Source organism: Periophthalmus magnuspinnatus, chromosome 17, assembly GCF_009829125.3.
Source record: "Periophthalmus magnuspinnatus isolate fPerMag1 chromosome 17, fPerMag1.2.pri, whole genome shotgun sequence".
Lineage (NCBI taxonomy): Eukaryota > Metazoa > Chordata > Actinopteri > Gobiiformes > Gobiidae > Periophthalmus > Periophthalmus magnuspinnatus.
This window is the reverse complement of record NC_047142.1, coordinates 30,452,527-30,476,594: the sequence shown is the minus strand read 5'-3', so window position 1 is coordinate 30,476,594 and position 24,068 is coordinate 30,452,527. Positions and strand designations below refer to the sequence as shown.

Genomic DNA, 24,068 nt, shown 5'->3' with positions numbered 1-24,068 from the left:
AACAGGTTAAATGTACGAAAGCTAACTTAGTAAATATATCTAAATTACACATAACAGCTCAGTTTTACGATAATTATTTAGAACTGATATAAAATGATTTTTTGCAGCGGTTATGACATTCAAAGCCCCTCCTCCATGTGCCCATAAAAGGAAAGTGGGAGGACCATGGGGGAGCAGACTTCCTGTAGTGTTTTATCATTCACTGGGCCATTTGTGCTAAAGAGGGACAGACCTGAGCCGCCTGAGGGGAGAAAGTAGCACCAATGACCTGCTCAACCATCAAGAACATGTAGAAGAGCGATCATGCTAACAACACTAACTTAGGCTAATGATGCTAACAGGGCTGATGCCTCAGGGTGGTTAGCTAATCAGTACTCAATGTTTTCAATTCAACACTAACTTTACTAATCAACATACGACAGCAATGCTACTGTTTGTACTTTCATATGCATTAGTTAGCTTTAGTACATGGAAACATCTGAAACAAATGTTAAATCCAGACTAAACCAGGTCTAACACTGTCCTGAAGCTGGACTAAATGATGACTGAGCTGGGTGTGAATGTGTAAACAAAACACGCCCAAATTTTAAAGCAGGACTAAAACATAAAATCTACCTAAAATGGGACCTTCAATAGCACTTTATCCTGTCAACACCACATATTCAAAAGGAGAATAATCTTCTATATCTGCTTGTCTTCATGGAGAGACTTATGGCATTAAGCTCACCTATCTTGCATTTATTTGATTAAAGTAAAGCTCGAAAAGCATGTCTCACATTTGACACTCAGCAGTGACGTCACAATGGGGGTGTACTGAATGTTTTTCTATGGCAGAATCTTCATCAGTTACCATGGTGATACAATGCACACATTAGCTGTCATGATCCCAGTCTGTCCTGCCTTTCTGCACTGTTTCCCCCCTCCCTTCTGTATCTGAGCCGGGAGCTGGGCAGAGAGTTGAGCTCCTCCCGTGCACACCTGCACCTAATGAGCAATCAAACTGCACCTGGGGAGCATAAAGGGAGCCAGGACCTGACACTCAGAGCCAGACTGTCCGCGTATCCACAGTGGTGGAACTCAACTTGGCCCAGTTCATATTTTTGCTCTCTGTGACACATTCTAAGTTGGATGTTTTTGCTCCTCGTCAGATCCAGCTCCCTGGACCCGCTCAGCTCTTCTGTCTCTGCCCCTGCTCTCCACGACCGGTACAAACCTCACACCCTCCGACCCAGCTCTCCTCTACCGGTGCTGCTCACCTCGTCTCAGACCCCGCTGCTCATGCTCTGTCCCTGGACCACAGCAAACACCCTGCTCCCAACTCCCTGATTGATCTACCTTCATTTGCACATTTAAAACTGTCAATAAACATTGTTAAACTTTTCCCCAGGTTATGTCTCTTTGGTCTCCTGTCAGTCGTTACAACACAAACATAGCCTGTTAAGTTTTTAGATTGTTTGAAAGCTCATGAAAAAACACAAAATGGATTTATGCAGCACATTTTCAGGAGCCTGTGATCAATACGAGGGTTCATGATCCTGTTTAAGAGTTTGATTTTCAACAAAAAAGGTGAGAGTGACTGAAAAACTGTTGGCTAATGCTTCAGGCTGTAATATCATGTGTAAGAGACTTGTTTAGCAGCACAAATCAGCTCACCTCTTGTAGTTCCAATTAAGTTGGTTCGGTTCTGGTAAACTGATGTTAAAACAAAGCTCAGATTAAAGTCTAACTTGCACAACAAAGCTTCAGACACACCAGTGCCTACAGTTAGCATCACACCCCCAGGACATGTTGATGACATCAGCTGCAAAGTATCAGCAAAAAGAAAGACTGTTACAGAAGTTTCTGCACATTAACCACACTGGAACCACAGAGCACCAGGTCTTTAAGCTCCTGTCAATCAACGAGCCAAAGGAAAACACTTATACTGTGATGAACATGTTAGTTTCTGTAGTGACGTTGTTTGTGTATTAGGCCCTGATGAGTCCGTGTGAAACACTGAAGGCAATGCTGGAGATCTACACGACCTCAGAGCCTGAGCACAGCACTGTGGTTTGGACAAAAGAGAAGCATCATAAACAATCTGTTGGTAATGTTTATCTCCATTTAAGATATAGGCCTATTAAATAAAGTGTAACAAGGATCATTTGAACACACTGGACTATTTGAATAGTTCAAAAGAGATTTATAGAGAAAGAAAAAATGAATTTAGCTGGTTTGAGAATGGAAGGTGCCATTTTATACTCAATATATCTATACATATCAATTTTGTTGTTAAGAATATGCTTAGTAGTAGTAGTAGTAGTAGCAGCAGCAGTAGCAGTAGCAACAGCAGTAATAGTAGCAATAGCAGGAGTAGTAGTAGTAGTAGCAGTAGCAGCAGTAGCAGTAGTAGTAGTAGTTGTAGTATATATTAAATTGTATTATTGTTGCTTTGTATGTTTGCATAAAATCACCAAAGCAAACGCCTAGAGTGTTCACTGTCAATGCACATTCTGATATCTATGTAAGGCTAAAAATATTTGTTTTAGTCAGTATGGCCCACAACTATTTGTCATTAAGAGTACATCATGTTTGCTATCTAAAACAACATCTTCAGAACCATATCAGCCTGGGTTCAGTCAGGCCTGAAATGTCCCTGAGCGAGAGCTGGGGTGAAAGCCAGGTCCCAACCAGGATCCGGGTGTTTATCCTGCTAATGCTAAAGGCTAAAGCTAACGCCAGAGCACATTCCACCTGTGTACCAACTACAGTGTTAGCTTACCTCTCACAAACACGAACACTCACAAACAGGGCTGGCGAAGTACAGTAAGAGGTCTGGAGGGAAACAGGGACATTTAAATTGGACCACTTGATAAAATGTGTTATAATGAGGAACTTTGTATTGTAGTTTTGGAGAATCTCAGCCAAAGCTCAAACTAACAGTCTTTCAGCAGCGATTTATAGACTACTAAATCATAAATGAGACCTAAACTAGGAATGAACCAGGTCTAAAAGAGGTCTAAGACAAAACCAGGACTAAACCAAGACTAAATTAGGACTGAACCAGGTTTAAACCAGGACTAAGTCAGGCACAATAAGGACTAAACCAGATCTAAGCCAGGACAAAATATTATGAATAAAGAAATGAATAATAAATAAATACTGAATAAAGTGTACAGTATTACATTAAAGATTATTACAGCCCTGTACACTACAAGGACATTTCATATCCTTTTCTTTTTGCGCCAGGTGCTAATGGTGTCTGCCCAAAACCCCATTGTTCCACCTGCCATTTTAAGGTCCTGCCCCCTTCAGTTAGAGACAACAGTAAAAGAGCGGCAAGTGTCCGAGTTCTGACAGGTATTTATAGTCTCTGCACAGAGAAAAATGCTGACACTTAAGATTCGACCAGGACTCACACTGCACGATTACACAGGGCTTACATTAAACAGCACCAGGACCAGAAGAGTGACTGTGTTTCACCGATATGAGATTATAGTAAGAAAACATGCAGAAACTAACACAGCAGTGATTATTTTAGTAGTCAGTTAGTAAGAAATTACTTAAAGAGACACTTCTTAAATATTGAAAATCAGATGCCAATTGATACAAAATCTAGTACTGAAACTAGATACTCATTTGAGCAGGTATCAATACTAAAAAAAGTTGCATTCACTGGGCAGAAATGAAACTTTCCTGGATATCTTTAGAATGATCTGTAGCTGTATCTTTCACAAGTATAAGACACATAGACTAGTATACACCCATGGACCACTATGAACCTACTGGAATATTGAGGGATTACACAGATATAAGGCCATATGGAATTGTCGCGATCCGCATGATTCCGGTCCCATGTTTTGCCTCCTGTCCTGCTCCTTCCCTCCCTCAGCCGCCGGAGCCGGAGCTGGACAGAGCTTCTGGCTCCTCCCGCGCGCACCTGCAGCTCATCAGCGCAATCACCACCACCTGCCGTGGATAAGAGGAGCCAGGACCAAACACACTGTGCCAGATCGTCCGCGTGTCCATGTGAATATCTAGCTTGTTTTTGCCTTTTGCATTTTGCTCTTTGTATCCTGCTCATTGGATTTTTCATGCTACCCTTCAGATCCTGCTCTCTGGACCATCCCAGCTCCCTCGCTCTCAGCTTTGCTCCGACCCTGCTTCCTAGTCCTGGTACAGTCTCTTCTTGGCTTGTTCTTCGCATTCTACGCCTCTGAACCCTGCCTTGTACCCTGCTCCTCATTCTGGCTCTGGTCCCCCCTGTCTCTGTCCCCGCACTCCACGACCCCGGACCCCGGACCCCCGCTCTTCTCCCCGCCCCTGGATCCTGGCCCGCACCCCGTCCCCTGCTCACCGCCAGATCAACCCACTTTACTGTACATTAATTCATGACTTGTAAATAAACACTGTAAACTTTCCCCGAGTCTTGCATTTGTTGGTCCTATTTGCCTGCTTTACGACAGGAATATAAAAGAAAGTACTACCATTTAATGCTGAAAATCACATTACAGTGTCTAAATAAAAAGGTAGGTATCAGAATTAGTATTGACAGTCAAGTCTATTCCTTAGTCTTATTCTTTAGTCATTAAGTCGATTCATCGGATGATGGTTTCTTAGTTAACCAGCTTTTTAATTAGTGGACTCATTATTTTATTAAGATCATTAAGATCAAAAGAATTTATTTATCTAGACCATAGCAGAAAGAAAAGGATGTGACGTACTGCACCTTTAACTGTAAAGTAGTGACATCAGACTGTCTCAGCATGTTTATAGTAGAAAGAGAGAGAGACGAGAGAGAAAGAGAGAGAGAGACAGAGACAGAGGAGAGAAGGAGAGAGTGGAACATGGCCAGGAGTCTGTCATGTCCCATTATAAAGGTCTGATACTGAGCAGTCTATTCAATGTACTCTTAACCTCTGCTCCTGCTATTTATAAACTACACTGGAGTCTATGAGAGAATACAGAACACAGAAACAAGGATATACATCTAACATGACTAAGTGGGTATAGAGTTATTGCCAGGTATTTCATGTGAATATGTTATAGGAGGCGTTGGGAAATGCAATTTTCAGGTCTCAAAAACTGCAGCTTTTGGTGAGCGATGCATGTTAAGCAATATAAAAAACTTTTGCTATCCAGCTTTAGTCCTGCTGTAGTCCTGGTTTTGACCTAGTTTTGACCTGGTTAACTCCTGGTTAATACCTAATTCCTACCTTAGATTTGGTTCCAGTGAAGTACCGATTTAGGGTTATGTACCTGGCAAAGTCCTGTTCCCTTATGTATATATTGTTCATTCCTGGTTTAGTTCTGGTTTAGTCTTGGTTTAACTGTTTCATACACTACCCATGTTGAACATTTTGATAATTTGAGCCCTGCATAAAAATAGCATTACATTTAAAAAACATTTTGTGGTATTACTGAAGTTCGACATAGACACAAATAACACTAAGGTTAGTTAAGTTAAGTGTCTACTACATTTTTGCACGATGACATCATATTAGAGATCTACTGTTGTCTTATTATAAGCATTAATAAGATTCATCATTTAAAAGCCTCATAAATCCATATTCCATTCAGACAGCAGTGACATATATTAACTATACCATTACTCACTGGTCTCTTCATTTTTTACTGTTAAATTAGCATCATTGCTATAGCAGTTGACAAATCAAAACTAAATATTACCTATATTGAACTGTGAAAAGTACTGAAAATGGTGCCTATAAAAGAAAGAAAAGAAACTGAAACTCATGAGTGTCAATAAATATATAGAGAGACAACTTCATATGCTTTCTTATCATTTATTGCTACCTGTTTCAAAATATATTACATCGGCATTTTTTACTTAGCCATTTAAAACCAAAATAATAATGCTATGAGTTGTGGTAAAGAAAAGTGTGTTGTCAAAACAGTATAGAAAATCATGTACAAATCTGCACACTATAAATGTATAATATATAATCTACTCCCTGTAATTAAGTATCTTGGGTATCTTCTAATACTTTGACAGTTTTGAGACAAAAAAAACCCCACCCCCATAGTCTCAAAACCATTTGCACTATCCATGGGCATTATAAAATCACACCCTTTGTATAATCATAAACATTTAAAAGTAACTAGGACAGCTTTAAGATTAAATATAGACAATAAATAACATGTATACTCCACAAATTGTATATGATGAAACTATTTAAATCAACACTGCTATCACGGTCTCACAAAAATGTATGGGAAACACTTTAGTAAAATAATTTTATAGTATAACCTAGTAGTGAAGTATTGTAGCCAAGGTATATGTTGTTTCCTGTCATTTATTTATATGCATTTACCCAAAAATAACCTTTAAGTGAGTCTGAAATGAATTATGCACTAAAGGGAGAGCATGAATCACAACACCTGCCTGTGCCATCTTGGTTGCACGCCCCACTGCTCAGCTCGGGATGCTCACCAACGCTTTACAACACATTTTCCCAACGCAAACTTCAATGTAAACCAGACTAAATACTGCACAACCCTGCCTGAACCGTTCCTTATGTTTACTGTAGCCATAGTGAGGTGAAATCTGCCAAAATGTACCTTTATAGGCGTTGCATCACCTTGCGTATACCTGGAGGATGTCTAGTCCATCCAAGCCCCAGCCAACAACCCCGCCTCCACTGCAGCAGCCCTGGTCCTGAGTCTACTGACCGCCATTCCCTTCCGCTCGCAGCAAATTGTGTAACAAATTAGCGCAACACAATAGAGGGAAAGGAGAGGGAGACCAAACACGCAAAAAGAGCAGGGGAAACTACATTAAAATCACGCCTGGATCATTTTACGCACACGTATACGGACTGAAATGATAGCCAAGCGAGCTTAGCATCAGTAGCACATGAAAGAATATAAAAGCATGCTTCGTAATCCCGCGAGAGTGACCAAAGCGAGCATCCTCTGTCTCACTCAGAGCTAAATGCTACCACTATATAATCATCACGTTAGCCTACCTGCACAAGTGGACATTTGGAGAGCTATTCTTTGAGCTTCCTCCGCCTTGGTTTGGGTGAATAATACTGCCAGCCAACCGAGGAGTCCCGAAAGCTCCACGCAGCGTCAGGTGTGAGTTATCCCCGTCGTATTCCCGTTATCCGCGGTCAGGTAAACATGATGATGGGGAGAAAGAGGGAGGAGGAGAGCCGTGGCACTGGTAGGACGCGCGCACAGGCACCGTACTGGCGTCAGCAATGAGGGAAAAGTACAACAAAATAACAGGATGGGTATATTCTTTCTGCTCCTAGGCTTACACACACTCACATAACAGAGCCCCCAACACAAATGGACCCTCAGCGCATTTATTATAGAAGCACTTTTTGATTGGTTAATGTGACCCGTGTGAGCGCGCAGGGACAGGTGGTAAGCGGCCAATGGGAAGCACGGATTTGGAGCAAGAAAAGTAACGCACAAATGGTTTAACATGCGACCTATATGCAATTTGAACCACGTTACACCATCAAAAACAGACATTACGCTATAAATACAAGTTAAAGTTGTGTAAAAACTCATTGAAGAGGATATTAACCAGAAAAAGCAAAGCTGCCACATCCAAACATTACGTATTCAACATGTTACGCACGACAGATGGCGCTTTCAATCACTTTAAAAGGCTAAAAAATATCTTTTCACTCTCTAATAATTAAGTTTGACGGTTATATAACTAAGCAAATTAGCATTTAGCAGCGTAAACACAGGCTAAAATGTTTACAGCAAAACAAAAAGCACGTGTGAAGCAACCCAAACTATTTTAGTCATGCTCGCGACAGGTGGCTGCCAATTAGCTATAAATGCTAAAAACAATATAAGATACATGTTTAGAATGTTGTGTAATTGGTTAAACGTTGGTTAAAGCGTTTATTGTGCACGATTACAACTTTATTACGTGATCAATTGTGAGAAATATAGGTGAAGCTTTAATATATTTTGCAAAATAGCGAGCAAAAAGGCTTAAACTAGCAGCCAAACTGTAAAATATCATAAATACGCTAGCTTGTGCAAAGACACATGTGGTACTGCAGTTGTAGCATGGGGAGGGGTAAGCGAGGACTTAAGATAAACATCCTCACGTCCTCTGCCATCACCGGGACTCAAACCAAAGCCAGAGCCGTGTCAAAGTGTGCCAAAGCGTGCCATCTAGCAGAGAACCACCTCTACAACCGGGACAGCGAGCCATGAGCGTGAACCTACCCGGGGAAGTAACACCCAAAGCGGCCACGAAGCTCCCCGCATGGCCGTACGCACCATGGAGGTCTCAGAGTGTTAAAGAAAGACTAAACCAGGGCAAAAAGCAGGGCTAAACCGGGGCTGAATCGAGTCTAAAGCAGGTCTTAATCAGAGGGACTAAACCCGGACTAAATCAGGACTAAACCAGGTGCAAACACGTAATAAAACCAAGTCCAAACCGGGTCTATAAACTAGCTCTAAACTACAACAATATCAGGTGCAAATCAAGACAAAACCAGATCCAAACCAGGTCTAAACTGTGATTTTTTGATGGACCACAATATATCAACATTTCTGTGCACGGCCCTCGTTGTCCACAACCTCGCCCTGAAATTCTGCCTCACAACTCCACCAAACTGCGAGCCACGCTGTTTATATCCGAAAAAGCACCGCTAACCTGCAGTGAAGTGTGCCAAAAGTGGCTAAAATCACATGGAAATAGGTGTAAAAGTGATTAAAAGTTGGAAAAGTGCGATGCGCGGTGTTCCATATCATCGCAGCGCTCGTGTAACGGTTCCAGGTATAACGGTACACCCTAGGATAGAAAGCCCCGCGATAGTACGTCCAAACTCGGTCAAAACAGCTCCAACTCGCCCCTGTACATCCACACGAGGGGTTCACCGGGAGAACACAGCCCCAGCTCCCCGGATCAGCGGTAGGGGACGGCGGGGTTAGGTGTTGATACTCACCGCTGCTTCGCTTTGGGTTCGCCTGCTTTCTGCGCTTACACCTGGGGCCATCCGCCATGATCCTGGTCGCTCTCTGGGTCTGAGTCGCTCTCTACAGCCGCCTCCTCCCCCTCCCTCCTCGGATACTCACCCCTGGCTCTTCCCCCTCCCTCCTCCACCTCTCTCCTCCTCACCCATCTCTCACCCGCTCCTATCCGCTTTACGACAACATCCCCCCTACCTCCCTTCACTGTACAGAAGACTGATTTTCATTAAGAATTTCAGTCATGTCTGCGATATATGTTGCATTACTTTTCTAATTTGGAAAGCAAACGAACAAATGCAAATACCCGCAACTGGAACTAGTTTTACACCTGTTTTGGCTCTTCTTGTTAAATCTTTTTTTTTTTATTATCATTATATATTTTTTTAATACTAAAAATTACTAAAAATATTATTGTTAAAAAATAAAATTAAATATTATCTTTTTTTTTTCAATTAGCCTAATTTAACTGCCTAGTTGTCTGCATTCCCAGTATACTACTATAACATAATACTTACCTGAACAACGATTATTATTTTTCACCTCATAAAAATACCTAAATAAATAAAAATAAGAGAAAGTAAAAAATACAGATGGTGGGGGGGGGGGGGGGGTTGGGGCTCCTGGTTTACGACGCGCTCCACACTTTACGGCACCACCTCCAGAGCAGCACCTCAGCACGTGGCCCCTCCTCCAGACAGCACGTGGGCGTGTTTCTCTCCTGCATAACGTCAATGTATGTCGCTCTTTTTCAAACGGAGGTGTTAAATATTCGGAAAATAAACGTTTACTGTGAAAAGGGACGTTTTTATTCCGTCTTTGTCCACTTTAGAAATGAAAACGTCGAATCTTTTACCTGTTATTTTTCTGTGGTGGTTTTGTGCTGAAGGAGGAGCGAAGGAAGCCACACCACGTGACCTGCTGTAGCTCTGGGCGGTGGGACATGTATGAGAGACCGTCTTAGCATCAAAAACTCAGCTAATGGGGTGTTTTCATCATTATTAACGAGTTTTCATACACTTAATGAGTTCCACCATGCAGAGACAATAATATAAGTCAATACAATGTCCAAATAAATGGTGGCAGAGATAGTTAAAAGAGAGATTATAATTATTAAGTAGGCCTTCATAGCCCTTAGTGTCTGTTATTAGCATGTTAGCAAGTGTATAGCTAGTTGCATATTTGATTTGATTGTTATTATTATCCAGTAGTAGGCTATTTGTTCTAGGCTATAGGTAAAACTTAGCCCGTTCGCATTGTAATTGGACTGTAATTTCCACAACTAACAACAAAATCTCCTGTTTTATTCTGCATAAAAAATGCTAACCCTGTAGTTTAGATCTGCACAAACATGCTCTGAAATGTGTTTCTTGTATTAGTTTCAGTTCATATTTCAGTCTTTTTGTCAATTCTTATGGGCGTGTTTTAAATGTGAACTTTGAACAGAATCAGTTTACGTGTTGTTTGCTTTATTCTAAAATCAAAACTACAAATCTTAAAAAATACGTCCTTATATTTTTGTAATTTATCCTAAGCTGTTTTATGCATTAAATTAACTCAATTATAATTTTGATTTAACTGTAATATCTTATCTCTGAATATGAATATGTAGCACTAGGCCTACATAAAAAAAACAACTAAAAAAATACTAACCCTGTAGTTTAGATATGCACAAATCTGATTCTTGTATTAGTTTTCAGTTTTTTGGTCATTTCTTCTAATCATAATCCCAACACTTGCCTGAAAAATCACAACTTGATTTTTTTTTTTTTTTTCCAAATCGTTCAGCTCTAGTTCATTGTCTTCCTATTCCTTTCCTCAACCAGATTTTTTACAACCTATTTGACCTACCTGCCCACCTACCTCCATTTCACACTTAACACAACGCACCACAACACCTACCTGAGGCTCTTTTCATTAATGAGTGTTACATTCATTGTAGCGTCCTCATGTCCCTCGCATCAGAGGATTTGTCCCCAGTTTGAGGCCTCTCCTTGGGCCATTAAACCCAGGTAGTGCCCCCCTCCACCTGACGCATTACAATGGAAGTCCCAGGGTCCTGTTCTTCAAAGACTCCCTCACTAAACTCGATGGGAAGTTGAATGCACCTAAAGCTATTGTAGAGCCAATATTCATGTCAATGGAGAATTAGCATAAGGTAATAGGTCCCATTTCCACACTTGTGTTCTACAGAAGGCAGAGCTAACATTCATATCCTGCCAGCGGGAGTTCAATCAGGACTTAGCCAAAATTAGCATTACCATCACATCGACAGGCTGGGGAAATAACTGTTAGCTAAATGTATGTGTTTGTATTCATATCTCTATGTTACAGTCATGAAGTAGTTTTGTTGGCGGGACGCAACGCTGCTTATGTTGTGATAGTGCTCTGAAGGAGGAGTGACTTAGAGCGGAGAGAGAAGTGAGGGGAAATCGAAAGTGAAATGTTAATATGTTGTTTTGGGTGAATATAGCATTTACAAAACAATAAAAGGAAACATGGTGACCTAATATTTGTTATGTGTTAATACTCCATAGAAGTAAAATACCCCCCCCCCCTTTAATGCCTCTGTCTCTATCTCACTATGTAACCTTTGCTGAAGGGTACGCAACCAGTTTGTCCCCATAGAGGTTATTTTTTTAGCTGAAATGATCCACAGTATGGCATTACTAAACTTACCTATCTCCATGGAGACATTTGTTTGACATATCACATTTTTGGAGAGGCGTGTTCATCCACAGTAAGAAGTTTATTTTTCAATGTATAAGATTCAAAACACATTGTAATTTTTGTTCTCTGACATATGCAATAAAGCTTTTCTGATTCTGATATTGATCAAGTGGGTGTACCCCTAAAGTATAAAGTACACAGTATTACAGAGTAATACACAGCAATAGGTTTATCTGTATAGAAAATCAGGTATCAAAAACTAGATACTCATTTGATACTCATGTATTGATCCTTCCTGAATAACTTTTAACCTTTCTTTAGTTGTCTTGAGCTGTATGAGAACAAGTATAAGACTCATGGACTAGTATACACCATGGACCACTATGGACCTACTGGACACTGAGGGATTACACACATATAAGGCCACATGGAAAATAAAAGAAAGTACTACCATTTAATGTTGAATATCATATGCTAGTGTCTAAATAAAGAGTTTTTATTATCATCATGGTATTGTAATCAGTACTGAGTATCGAGTCTATTCTTTAGTATCAAAATCGAGTTTTGATATTTTAGTATTGTCACAACACTTCTCAGCGGTAGTAGTAGCAGTAGCAGTAGTACCTGTGAGTAGTGCTTGGTGCAACCCGATCGTCTCAGATTCAGGAATAGACTGAGCAGAATGTCAAGGCTCCTGTCTGACCTGCACTGACCAGAGACTACGGGCCCCTGCGCTGGACAAATTACACAAGGACATACCAGGAGGTTATAGCACAAGCTGTTTTTAAGTATGGTATTGTTTTGTCAACATGCTTCACAGCTTTTAATGTAATTAAAGATACACACAATTAAATAAAATTAGTATTGTCAGTAGGGATGGGGCAAGGTCTCGTGCCACCAGATTACATGAGACAAAACTACCTCCAGACTGTAGTAAATGAACTGATCAACTACAGCTCACAACTGATTTATTCTAAACTTTCTTTCATGCTCTTTGTCTCAACATGATACTCAAGTAGATATAAACCAAAGCAAGTGCTACTACCAGTGCTATTAACAAACTATACTACTACACTAGTACTTCATAAACATTCATTTCTATTATAACTTATGATGTGTTGTTATGGTATTACAATCACTCTCTTCTGGGTAAATAAATATTTGTACTTCTTCTCACACGCCAAACAAGTGACAAGTGTTGTAATACTGCTAAATGTCAATAGATGTGAAATGTTTCTTCTTTCTTTTTCATTTCTTCAGTTTAAAAGTTAAAATGTATGCTGTGTGGCAACAGTTCTCCTCATGCCTTGCCTGATATCTGTCTGAAGAGAGGAGCTAACTACACTGAAACTAACACACCTGTTTGTAACTCTGTCCTTAGAACTAAATCAAAACAAGGAAAACAACAGTGCTAGCCAGTGTGCTAATAGGTGTGAGAGCACCCAGTAGGGGCCAGTGCGATTATGCTAAACATGACACAGTTCACACTATGTAGTTCAACAGACCTAGCCAACAAACAGAAACTGTAAACAAACAGATGTGTTAGCTTGAGTGTAGTTAGCGCCTCCTTTAGACAGATATAAGGCAGAGTCCAGCAGTATCTGATCAGAACTGAAGAAGCCTCTTGGATGATCGGTTAAACATCTTCACTCTAAAGCTTTTGTCCAGTGACACAATTGAATTTTTCTTTTATTTTGGATCACACATGGACGACTGAGGGATAACACAATGACTACTACTGTATCACTGTCACAGAATACCCAGTGTGTTACTGCAATACTGTCAGTAGCCTCATGAAAAATGAAATAAGGCTGACACATTTCCAAAAAGATGACATGTTTAGTAAAAAGAGTAGTAATAACTCACTCAGGACTGAAAAGTGTGGAGACCAGTGCACAGCTGATTGTGTTGTATTGACTGTTTTGTGTTTGTACCTGAGATAAGAGACACTTTATTTACTGGGACAAAGTCTGTGGAGGTTTGACACTGACAGGTACAACAACATGTGACCCACAAACAACCAGGTGTACAGGTCTGACACAGCACCAACCAGCACAGAAACTAGAACAACAGTCACAGCAGCAGAAACACTAGTGGTAGCAGTAGTAGTGGTGGTAGTAGTAATGGTAGAAGTACTAGTACTGGTAGCGGTAGAAGTAGTAGCAGTAGTAGTAATTGTAGAGGAACAGTAGTAGTGGTGGTAGTATACTAAGCATTTAATAAACAACAAACAACTAAATTGTGAACATGAAGTTGAGAAATAAAAGATAAGTGTAGTAGTACAAGAAGTAGTTTTAGCAGCAGCAATCATCGTCGTTGTTGTAGTAGTAGTAGTCTAGAAGTAGTTATTGACATAGCAGTAATTGTAGTAGTAGTAAATACAGTGGAAACAATAGTAGTAGAAGTTGTAAGTGTACTCATTGTCATAGCAACAGTAGTAGTAGTCTAGTAGAAGTTGGTGCTGTTGTAGTAGTAATTGCATAGAAGTAATTGCAGCAGACACAGCAGTAGTAGTAGGAGTTTAGAGGTAGCTGTTGATCTAGCTGTAAATAAAAGTAGTAGTAGTAGTAATTGCAGTGGAAACAGTAGTAGCAATAGTAGTATTAGCATTAGTATTAGTACTAATACTAGTAGCTGGAAGAGGACAGGAATACTACATGATAGTCATAAATGTTTAGGATAATGTTCAGAACAACTGTTGAACCAGAAAACCCCCAGTTTGAGGGTGAATACTGAACCTCTGTGCCACTAGAAGATTTTCTGTTTTCCTCTCAACAGTTTCCCCCCCCCCCCCCCCCCCCCCTCACACATGAGTGACAGGAGATCTGATCCTGTGTTTGTTTATTTGGGTTTGCCATTAGTCGTTACGCCCCCTGCAGGAACCTATTGGCATAAACAAATAAAGCAGGGTAACAAACACAGATGCAAGGATTACATAATGTTAAAAGAAGGGGTTGTGGGTTAGACTCTTTATGTAGAGTGTGCATGTTCTCACTGTGTTACTGTGGCAGAGTGGTTAACCTGTCTCCTCCTCTAAATAAGGAGGTTGCAGGTTAGACTCCTGGTCAGGGCCCCATGCAGCACCATATGGAGAAATCTGATCTCTCATTTAAAGTTATCAGATAGAAAACTCAATCTCCCATGGTGCTTTGCTTTTATATGTTATGACATACCACCAGCTGTTACATTCTTACCAGCTGTCTCACTATTGTCCAGTACAAAGCGGTAACAGAGCACAATCAAAACACTTTTACTACAAAAAGTGAAGCCCCAACATCTTGGAATTCCACCCCCAATCAAGTAATACACAGGAGTTCTAATAATGCTTTTGAGTTTAATTTTAGATTTTTTTTTCCAGAGGAGCAAAACATCTGCCCTTCTTTTGTCAAGGATTGGAATTGACACTAAAATACAGCTCACTAGTGACACGTAGTGGTGGGGTACTATAAAGATTTGACTGCAGTCAAACCACCACCTGTCAAACCACCCCCAACAAACGACAACAACACAACCAAAAGGAATACAAAAACTTCACTCCTCATGAGGCAGTAAAATGACAAAAATGATCAAAAAGAAAAGAAACTGAAAAGGGCCAATCCTAAGCCCTGTTTGGCTCCAGCTGCTCTTCACCTGATCATGTGTCATATGACCTCACCCATCCCCCACAGTCACATGATGTCCACACTGACCTCACCCTGCCCCAGTGCATCATGGGAGCACTCACAGCTGCCCCTTGTCCATTTGACTCATCAACAAATCATCTAATTACCCTTGACATGAGAGACAGGTCTAAGAAGAGCAAGGTAAAGGCAGAGGGATGGGAGTGCATCTGACACACAGGGATACAGGAGAATATTGTTATGTTACTTCAAAAATAAAATTACTCAAGTCGAAGTATAAGTAGTGGTCCAAGAAATTACTCAAGTCAGAATAAAAAAGTAATTGAAAAAAGTACTACTCAAGTAAGAGTTACAATAATTTGAAAGGGGAAAAAAATGCAAAAAATGTGGTATTTTCAAACAGACACAAAATGAAGCAAACTAAATCACATCTGAAGGAGCTGCAAGAAACACTAATGTCCAAATCATTTCATATTGTTACATAAAGCTGACTGGGTCTGAGTCACTTTAGACTCACTCACAAAGAGAAGAGGAACCACAACTTTTACTCAAGTAGTGTTACTTCAATAAAAACATTACTCAAGTAGGAGTAAAAGTATACTGCTATAAAAGTACAATTTAAAATGCCCTTTACAAACATGTTCTGAAATGCCCTGCATCAGATGCCCTCCCAGTGTCTCTGTGGGGTCTTATTCTGTGTAAAAGCTGCTAACCCTGTGGTTTAGACCTCTACAAACATGTTCTGAAATACATTCTTGGATTAGTTTATCAGTTCATATTTCAGTCTTCTCTCTAATGTGTTTAAAATGAGAAAAATGAAATTAGAATCAAATTCGCAATCATACTTTGCACCTGCCAGATGAGGGCAGCAGAGGGTCTCTCTTCACCTGCAGCTAAATCACTTCACAGTGGAGTGTGCATGTGCTCCCTGTGTGACTGTGGCAGAGTGGTTATTCTATCTCCTTGCAGTGAGGAGGTTGTGGGTTAGACTCCTGATCTGAGCGGAGAGGAATATTATCTTATTAAAAATGTTTGTCAAAACAGCCTTGTTGAGATGTTAATATTTGTGAGGGAAGGAGTGTAAATATGAATTGTGTATAAGATTCTGCACGGGTTGGCTCCTACAGTTCTGCAAGAGTTTGTCAAAAAACGTCAAATTAGATCTACAAGAGCAGGCTCCAGAGGTGACTGTATGATTCCATCTAGAAAAAGCACTTTTGGACAGAATGTTTTCTCTTTTCGAGCTTCACAAACTTGGAATTCTATCCCAGTAACAATACGTGAGCTGCCCACTCTCAGCTCATTTTCAGAACAACTCAAGTCATGGCTGTTAGACAATCAAACTTGTCCACACAATCACTAACTTGAATGGATTTTAGTGGTAATGCTGTGTTTTTGTCTGCACAAGACATTGTTGTACATGTACTGTATATAAAATTGTAATGCAAGTTGTATAGTATTGAAATGTATTTTCTCATGAATGTATAATGTTTAGCTTATTGGGGTGTAGGCTGTGATTATAGGTAGATGTGGTGGATGAGTGGACTGTATTGTGAATGTATGTACTGTAAGTTTGTGAGAGATCTGGTGATCTGAGGGCAGTGGTCTATGGATGGTCTATGGAGTTTTAAGATATGAAAGAGGGTTTGTATTTTGTACATATTGTTTTTATAAGCTGTGGTGTGGCTGGGTGGTTGTTGTTTGTTTTTTCTAGCAAGGGACGAAGGATGAAAATTAGCACTGGCTATAATCCTGCATATTTACAGGTGTGGGATTCGTTCCCCATGCCTCTGTTCTTAATATGCATTGTCCCTTCATTAAATAATAAACAAACATGAGTAATGAGTTTAACAAATTTTATTACACACATTTTAACACATGGCTCAGAAGATAAAAAATAACAAAAAAACTTGTTTTGTTTAAAGAAAGAAAAGCCTTATCTACAGTTTAGCTCTAGCCTGGTTAGTATTAATTTGGTTAACATTAGCCTGATAAGCGTAAACCTGTTTAGTGTTAGCCATGTTAGCATTTGCCATATTAGCATTAGCCATGTTAGCGTCAGCCTGGTTAGTGTTGGCCTGATTAGCATTAGCCTGGTTACAATTAGCCTAGTTAACTTTAGCCTGGTTAGCGTCACATTTCAGGTTTGCTCTGAAAAACTCCTGAATCTTCTTCCACAGGTGCTCCTCTGCTGCAACGTGAGCCGAGGCCTCGCCTCCCCACAGCACAGCCGTTTTCGCAACCCCGTGAAACGATGAGACAATGAAGGGGGAAAACGGAGGCTCGAGTAAGTGTCCAGCCCCAGGGTACAAAATGGCCTCGTAGTTGTTCTTTCCATGAAGCTTTAAACGCTCCACCATCTGCTCCATGAACGCTGCACTGTCCCAGTGCAGGTCGTCCCCTGAGGCCACAAACAGGAGCTGAGCGCTGGCCTTTTCTATGGGGATCACAGTCTGCAGGTGCGCCTCAGAACAAGGGATGGGAGTCGCAGGTTTCAGTAAATAAGCCCCAGAATCAGTCTTTATGATCTTGGACATGTCGGGTCTGAGCGCTGGGAGCAGCTGCCTCTGTCTGTAAAATAGAGGCACTTCCACGTTAGCGCAGCAGCCATTGATCCAGACCACGGCCCCCACGCCTCGCACGAATGCAGCCAGAGATAGAGCCACATCAGCCGCTTTAGAGCGTGCCACCACGCCCACTTCCGCACTGCCCACCTGCAACAGAACACAGATTCAAACACACATCCTGAATGTCACTGCACAATCTTATGTTTTATTACTTCAAAAGTATCGTACATTACTGTATTGAAGAGCCAGTATTGTAAAGTATCACACATTGACAAGCACGTGCCCTCAGACTCGCACTGTGGTTGAGCAGGGCCTTACATACAGTGAGACAAATAAGTATTTGAACACCCTGTGATTATGCAAATTCTCCCACTAAGAGGGGTCTGAAATTTTCATCTTAGGTGCATGTCCACTGTGAGAGACAATCTAAAAAAATCACATTGTATGATTTAAAAAAATAATAATTTATTTGTATGTCACTGCTGCAAATAAGTATTTGAGCACCTGAGAAAATCAATGTTAATATTTTGTACAGTCGCCTTTGTTTGCAATTACAGACGTCAAATGTTTCCGGTAGTTTTTCACCAGGTTTGCACACACTGCAGGAGGGATTTTGACCCACTCCTTCACACAGATCTTCTCTAGATCAGTCAGGTTTCTGGGCTGTCACTGAGAAACACGGAGTTTGAGCTCCCTCCAAAGATTTTCTATTGGGTTTAGGTCTGGAGACTGGCTAGGCCACTCCAGAACACCTTGATATGCTTCTTACGGAGCCACTCCTTGGTTATCCTGGCTCTGTGCTTCGGGTCATTGTCATGTTGGAAGACCGAGCCACGACCCATCTTCAATGCTCTAACTGAGGGAAGGAGGTTGTTGCCCAAAATCTCGCAATACATGGCCCGGTCATCCTCTCCTTAATACAGCGCAGTCGTCCTGTCCCATGTGCAGAAAAACACCCCCAAAGCATGATGTTTCCACCTCCATGCTTCACAGTAGGGATGGTGTTCTTTGGATGGTACTCATTCTTCTTCAAACACGGCGAGTGGAATTAAGACCAAAAAGTTCTATTTTGGTCTCATCTGACCACATGGCCTTCTCCCATGACTCCTCTGGATCATTCAAATGGTCATTGGCAAACTTAAGATGGGCCTGGACATGTGCTGGTTTAAGCAGGGGAACCTTCCGTGCCATGCATGATTTTAAACCATGACGTCTTAGTGTTTTACTAACAGTAACCTTGGAAACGGTGGTCCCAGCTCTTTTCAAGTCGTTGACCAGCTCCCCCCGTGTAGTTCTGGGTTGATTCCTCACCTTTCTTAGGATCACTGTGACCCCAGTCCGAGGGAGATTGACAGTCATGTTTAGCTTCTTCCATTTTCTAATCATTGCTCCAGCAGTGGATGTTTTTTCACCAAGCTGCTTGGCAATTGCCCCGTAGCCCTTTCCAGCCTTGTGGAGGTCTACAATTTTGTCTCTTGTGCATTTTACCAGTTCTTTGGTCTTGGCCATGTTAGTAGTTGGAGTCTTACTGATTGTATGGGGTGTACAGGTGTCTTTATGCAGCTAACCACCTCAAACAGGTGCTTCTAATTTAGGATAATAAGTGGCGTGGAGGTGGACTTTTTAAGGTGGACTAACAGGTCTTTGAGGGTCAGAATTCTAGCTGATAGACAGGTGTTCAAATACTTATTTGCAGCAGTAACATACGAATACATTTTTTTAAATTTCCACTTTTTTTTTTAGATTATGTCTCTCACAGTGGACATGCACATAAGATGAAAATTTCAGACCCCTCCATGATTTCTAAGTGGGAGAACTTGCAAAATCAAAGTGTATTCAAATGCTTATTTGCCCCACTGTATATCACAAGTGTAGCTGTGGCCCTGTAGGGGGCAGAGTTCTGTCGCAGAGAGGGTCAGACCTTGGCATGCCTCAGCAGGTAGAGCACGGCCTCCTCGTACTGGTCCAGGTGTAGCTCTGTGTCCCTGTCTACCTTCGGGTCACTGTACAGTGACAGACTCAGCACCACAAAGCCCTTGTTCGCCAATAGACATGCCCTCTTCTCTGACAGGAAGGTGCAGAGGTCCAGCAGTGCGGCAAAGGGCCCGGGACCTGGGGCACAGACACCAAATAGGGTTAAACCTATTACACCATTACATAAAAAGTATCACACATAAATAGTATTGTACATAAATAGTATACGATACTGTAGCCTCGTTTCTACTGGTTCGCTGTGGAGCAGGTCGATCTGGTCCAACAGTATCTCCTCAGTCTAATGGGCTCAACACACAGGGAGCGACGCCACTGCTTCTCTACTCATTTAAAATGAGACTTGTCGAACAATGTAAATATTGGCTGTCACCCTCAACATGGTGCCTGTGGAAAACTCATGTTCGTGCACATCAACATGCACAAGCAGGTCTGTGACACGATCCTAAAGTTGAAAAGTGTTCAACTTTTATCACTGTCATCAACATTACAGCCAATCAGTGAGGCTCTCATTTACATAGCACGGAGGCAACATGAGAACTGCCAAAATCAACACGGAGGAAGAGTAATATTCACTGTGCTCGATTTCCCCCAAACTTAAAAGGTGTTTCACCAACGAATAAATATCAAAGAAAGGCCCACTGTCATCTCCACTGTCTCATGAGCTTCTCCACTGTCTCCTGGTCATTGAGCTCCAAATTGTTGCCACTACACCAAGTCACCAGCCGGTCCACCTTCCTCCAATGAGACTAGTGTCGTCCTGAAACTTGATCAGCTTCATGGAGTCATGATTGGAGGTGCAGCAGTTGGTCTATAAGGAGAAGAGGAGTGGGAAGAATACACAGCCCTGTGAAGCTCCTGTGCTAATACTCCCAGTGTATGAGACATTCTTCCCCAACTGCATGCACTCACTCTGGGCTGTCTTCATGACTACAGATGTCAGTACTACAGGCCTCTAGTCATTAAGTCCATATTTCCAGTGCATAATGCATCTGACATCATCCAAACCCTTTACATTACATAAAGAGATGTTAAAACAAGCCCTAGAGAAGTAAAATAAATTCTAAAAAAGCTGACGACTAACCAGAAGTAGTTTTGTGTTTACTCTAGCTTTAGCCACCTTTCACAGTGCCACAAACTTGAAATTCCTAAACCTCTTTTTGTGAATTACTGAGACCTCCTTTAAAATTAAAATGTATCATGCAGATACAATTTAGAATGTATTTATTAAGAAAACATTATGTTATGTTTGGGCAATGTCAGTAGCAGAGCCCTGCCCCTGGACCCATGCCAAGGCCCCAAGCAAACCCGGGACAATGGAAAAGAGGCTTTCTATATAAGCAGTATTAGAGTGAAAGACCTGGAGGAGTGAAGAGGACCCCAGTGAAGCCAGCCTCTGTCACTGTCTGTCTCTGGACTCCATTTCCCAGGATGCACCTGTGGTTGGTCTCTTGGGTCAGCAGCAGGTCTCTGTCGTGCACAGACAGGTTGACTTGGTGTGGGCTCAGAGCCTGGGTTTTCAAGAAGTATTTGTGTGAAACCTCGGACGTAATGGAGCAGAGCAGACCCATGGGCTGTACCCCCCTGTAGGAGCCTCGGAGGGGGGCGTCCCGGGACAGGTCCACCTGAGCACAGGAACAGGGGCAGATTATACAATATGGCAGCAAATCTAAATGTGTGAATCTGAAAAAAAAAATAAATAAAAATAAAAAAATAATAAAAAATAAATGTGTGAATCTGAATGGAATTAGTGTAGACAAAGGCTGCAGTTTGTTCTGGGCAAGGCCAATACAGGCATGTACTTTTATGTTCACCAGTGACTGAAGTTCAACCTTTTTACCACCAGACTCGGACATGGAAACAGTGCAGCTTTACGCTTACCGTCCTCTGTTCTTCCACATTTAACTGTCAAACACAGTTAACCTTTGGTCAGATAAACACATCACATTGTAAGTAGTACATACTTGTGTTTGGGGTTACTCCCTCGCATGTTTAAGATGGAATAAGAGTGCCTATTTCTATCTCTTGCTGGTATTGAACTGTGATTTCTCTTATCATCTTCCTTCCTATCATAATACAGTACAGGCCTACAGGTCACAGTGCCTGGTCTTGAAAGTGTGGTTTGGGACATGAGGGGACAGTTGTTTGATTTTCTGCTTTTACATTTCTGTGTTATAAACTTGAAGTTCTTCACCTGCCCCGCGTGGTCGGCCCGGTACACAGCCCAGGACCTGAAGCATTTCCCTTTCTCGTCTGTGGCGCTGGCTCTAAGTTCCACCTCCTGGTTTGGCTTTAACCTGGTCATGGTGACCTGCAGTGGCTCATCAAACAGACAGCGAGCGGAGGGGAAGAGGCTCAAACGCACCCGGGAGGACATGTGTGCGGCGAGGAGGGGCCTGCATCAGGAGTAAAAAATACGATTTATTCAAAGTAATATATAAATGGTAAATTTGGAAATGGAACATACCTGGACAAGAATTACACACACACCAAAATAAAATGTTCATAACAAGGCTACATTTATCATAGCTACAGAGCAGGGCTGGTACAAATAAAAAAAATCAGATAATATCACCAAAACATCAAGTGTGATAAGATACATAATATTGAGTATATCGTCTATAATTAAAACTATTCAAAAAGACAGAAACATCTAGGACATCCAAACTAACAAAGATGTTATTGGTTTAACCTGTTTTTTTACTGTTTTGCATGGATTTACACTGTACGGGTCAAAATGACCCGCAACATAAGCAATGCATTTTTTTTTTCAACATAATACAAGGGTTAAACACTGCACATTACATCCAAGATACTTTATTTGGTTAAATGTACACAATTCAGTTACATTCAGTTACAACACACATGCAGCCATTCTTACCTGAATCTCCTGATGGACAAAGAGGGGCGTATCCTATGTTGGCCATTTTTAAAGCCTTGGGTGTGGTCATGGGCGAGACCATGTCGACGGGAGAACTGGGGTAAGTTATTTTTTTTGTTTTGTTTCAATGTCTTGAACCTCAGCCAAGGCATTTACAGGCGCATTTATCACATGCCTGATGCATTGGTGAATAAACTATCGTCTGAATATCGTCATTGAGAGAATACAATACAACATTTTTTTCATATCACCCTGCCACAGAGTTACAAGTTGTGAAAAGATTCAGATTTGGTTCAGAGCTTACGTTTGCAACAACAATAGTTAAAAGGTCACTGTATGTAACTTTTTAGTGGCAGGTCAAGTGATAAGGTCGGTAGCGTCAATCAGACAGTGGTCAAGGTAGGTCATTTGTTTCGCCTGGAAAATAATCTCCTTCACGGTAGATGAGTGCAGGCTGGTCCCATGCGCCTTCCACCCAAGCCTGGACCGTGTGGGCTTTAGTTTACATATAGTATGGACCAGGGACATCACTCCACATAGCTCCACTTCTGCCACTGACGAAAAATAAAAGCTTGAAGGAGTCTGGAGCACTGAGCACAGCCTGTATCCGTGGATGTTCCAGGTACACTCTGTAAACATAAGATGCCACTGCCCGAGTGCACAGCTCCATACGTCTGTAAACAAGTGTAAACACGTACAAAGCTCCAAGTCAAGATAATAAAGACTCTTCCACCTGCGGGTGTCCCGCCCAGGGAGCGCTCAGCTGCACACAGAGGCGCATGGGGCTCATTTCTGGGGAAATTATTCAACAGTTGTTAATGTTTAAACAACCAGCTATAGACAGTTGTACATCTGTCGTACACAGGTTTTTATGTCACCTTTTAATTCAAAGAGGGGCCATTCTTTGTCGTGGTGGGGAACGGCTCTTGCCCCTAAATTTAGATAAAATTATGACTTTACGTTGACTACGACCTTATTCTCATAAAATTACTAATTAATTTTATTCTCATAACATTGTGACTTAATTCTTTTGACATTACGAATTTAATGTCAAAATATTACAATTTTATTCTCCCTGCATAATACTTTTTTGTGATCCTTTTAGTCCACTGTAAAAAATACAACTTCAGCTGACCAAAATTCTTCACATAAAAAGTCAACAAAAACAAATATACCGATAATATGAACCATAGGAAAGAACAATAAAACACCAAGATATTCTGTCTAACTAGTATTAAATACCAGGGAGAAGAGGTGGGTTTTCAGTCTAGTCTTAAACTGTGTTAAAGACTGAGAGGATCTGACAGACAGAGGGCGCTGCCACAGAAAAGGCTCTGTCACCTCTGGTCTTGAGCCTGGCTTTGTGCACAGCAGCAGGAGCTGGAGACCCATATA

The 24,068-nt window shown here is 41.3% G+C and overlaps 2 protein-coding genes across 2 annotated transcripts in view; both read right to left on the bottom strand.

The window, feature by feature from the left end:
- The window catches only part of LOC117385612 (zinc finger E-box-binding homeobox 1-like), a 52,247-nt gene extending 43,221 nt beyond the window's left edge, over positions 1-9,026 (bottom strand). The window contains exon 1 of the mRNA XM_033982906.2: positions 8,925-9,026. Within this exon, the coding sequence (XP_033838797.1) occupies positions 8,925-8,982 (58 nt within the window). The 5' untranslated portion in view covers positions 8,983-9,026. The remainder of the gene's footprint in view (positions 1-8,924) is intronic.
- An 8,053-nt stretch (positions 9,027-17,079) lies between these two features.
- On the bottom strand, positions 17,080-22,189 carry LOC117384839 (acyl-coenzyme A thioesterase 6-like). The gene is made up of 4 exons (XM_033981990.2): positions 21,987-22,189; positions 21,153-21,417; positions 19,725-19,915; positions 17,080-17,950 (listed from the first exon to the last, which is right to left on the bottom strand). Exons 1-4 carry the CDS (start codon positions 22,167-22,169, stop codon positions 17,345-17,347), a joined length of 1,245 nt encoding a protein of 414 aa, XP_033837881.1. The 5' UTR covers positions 22,170-22,189; the 3' UTR covers positions 17,080-17,344.
- Positions 22,190-24,068: the final 1,879 nt, after the last annotated feature.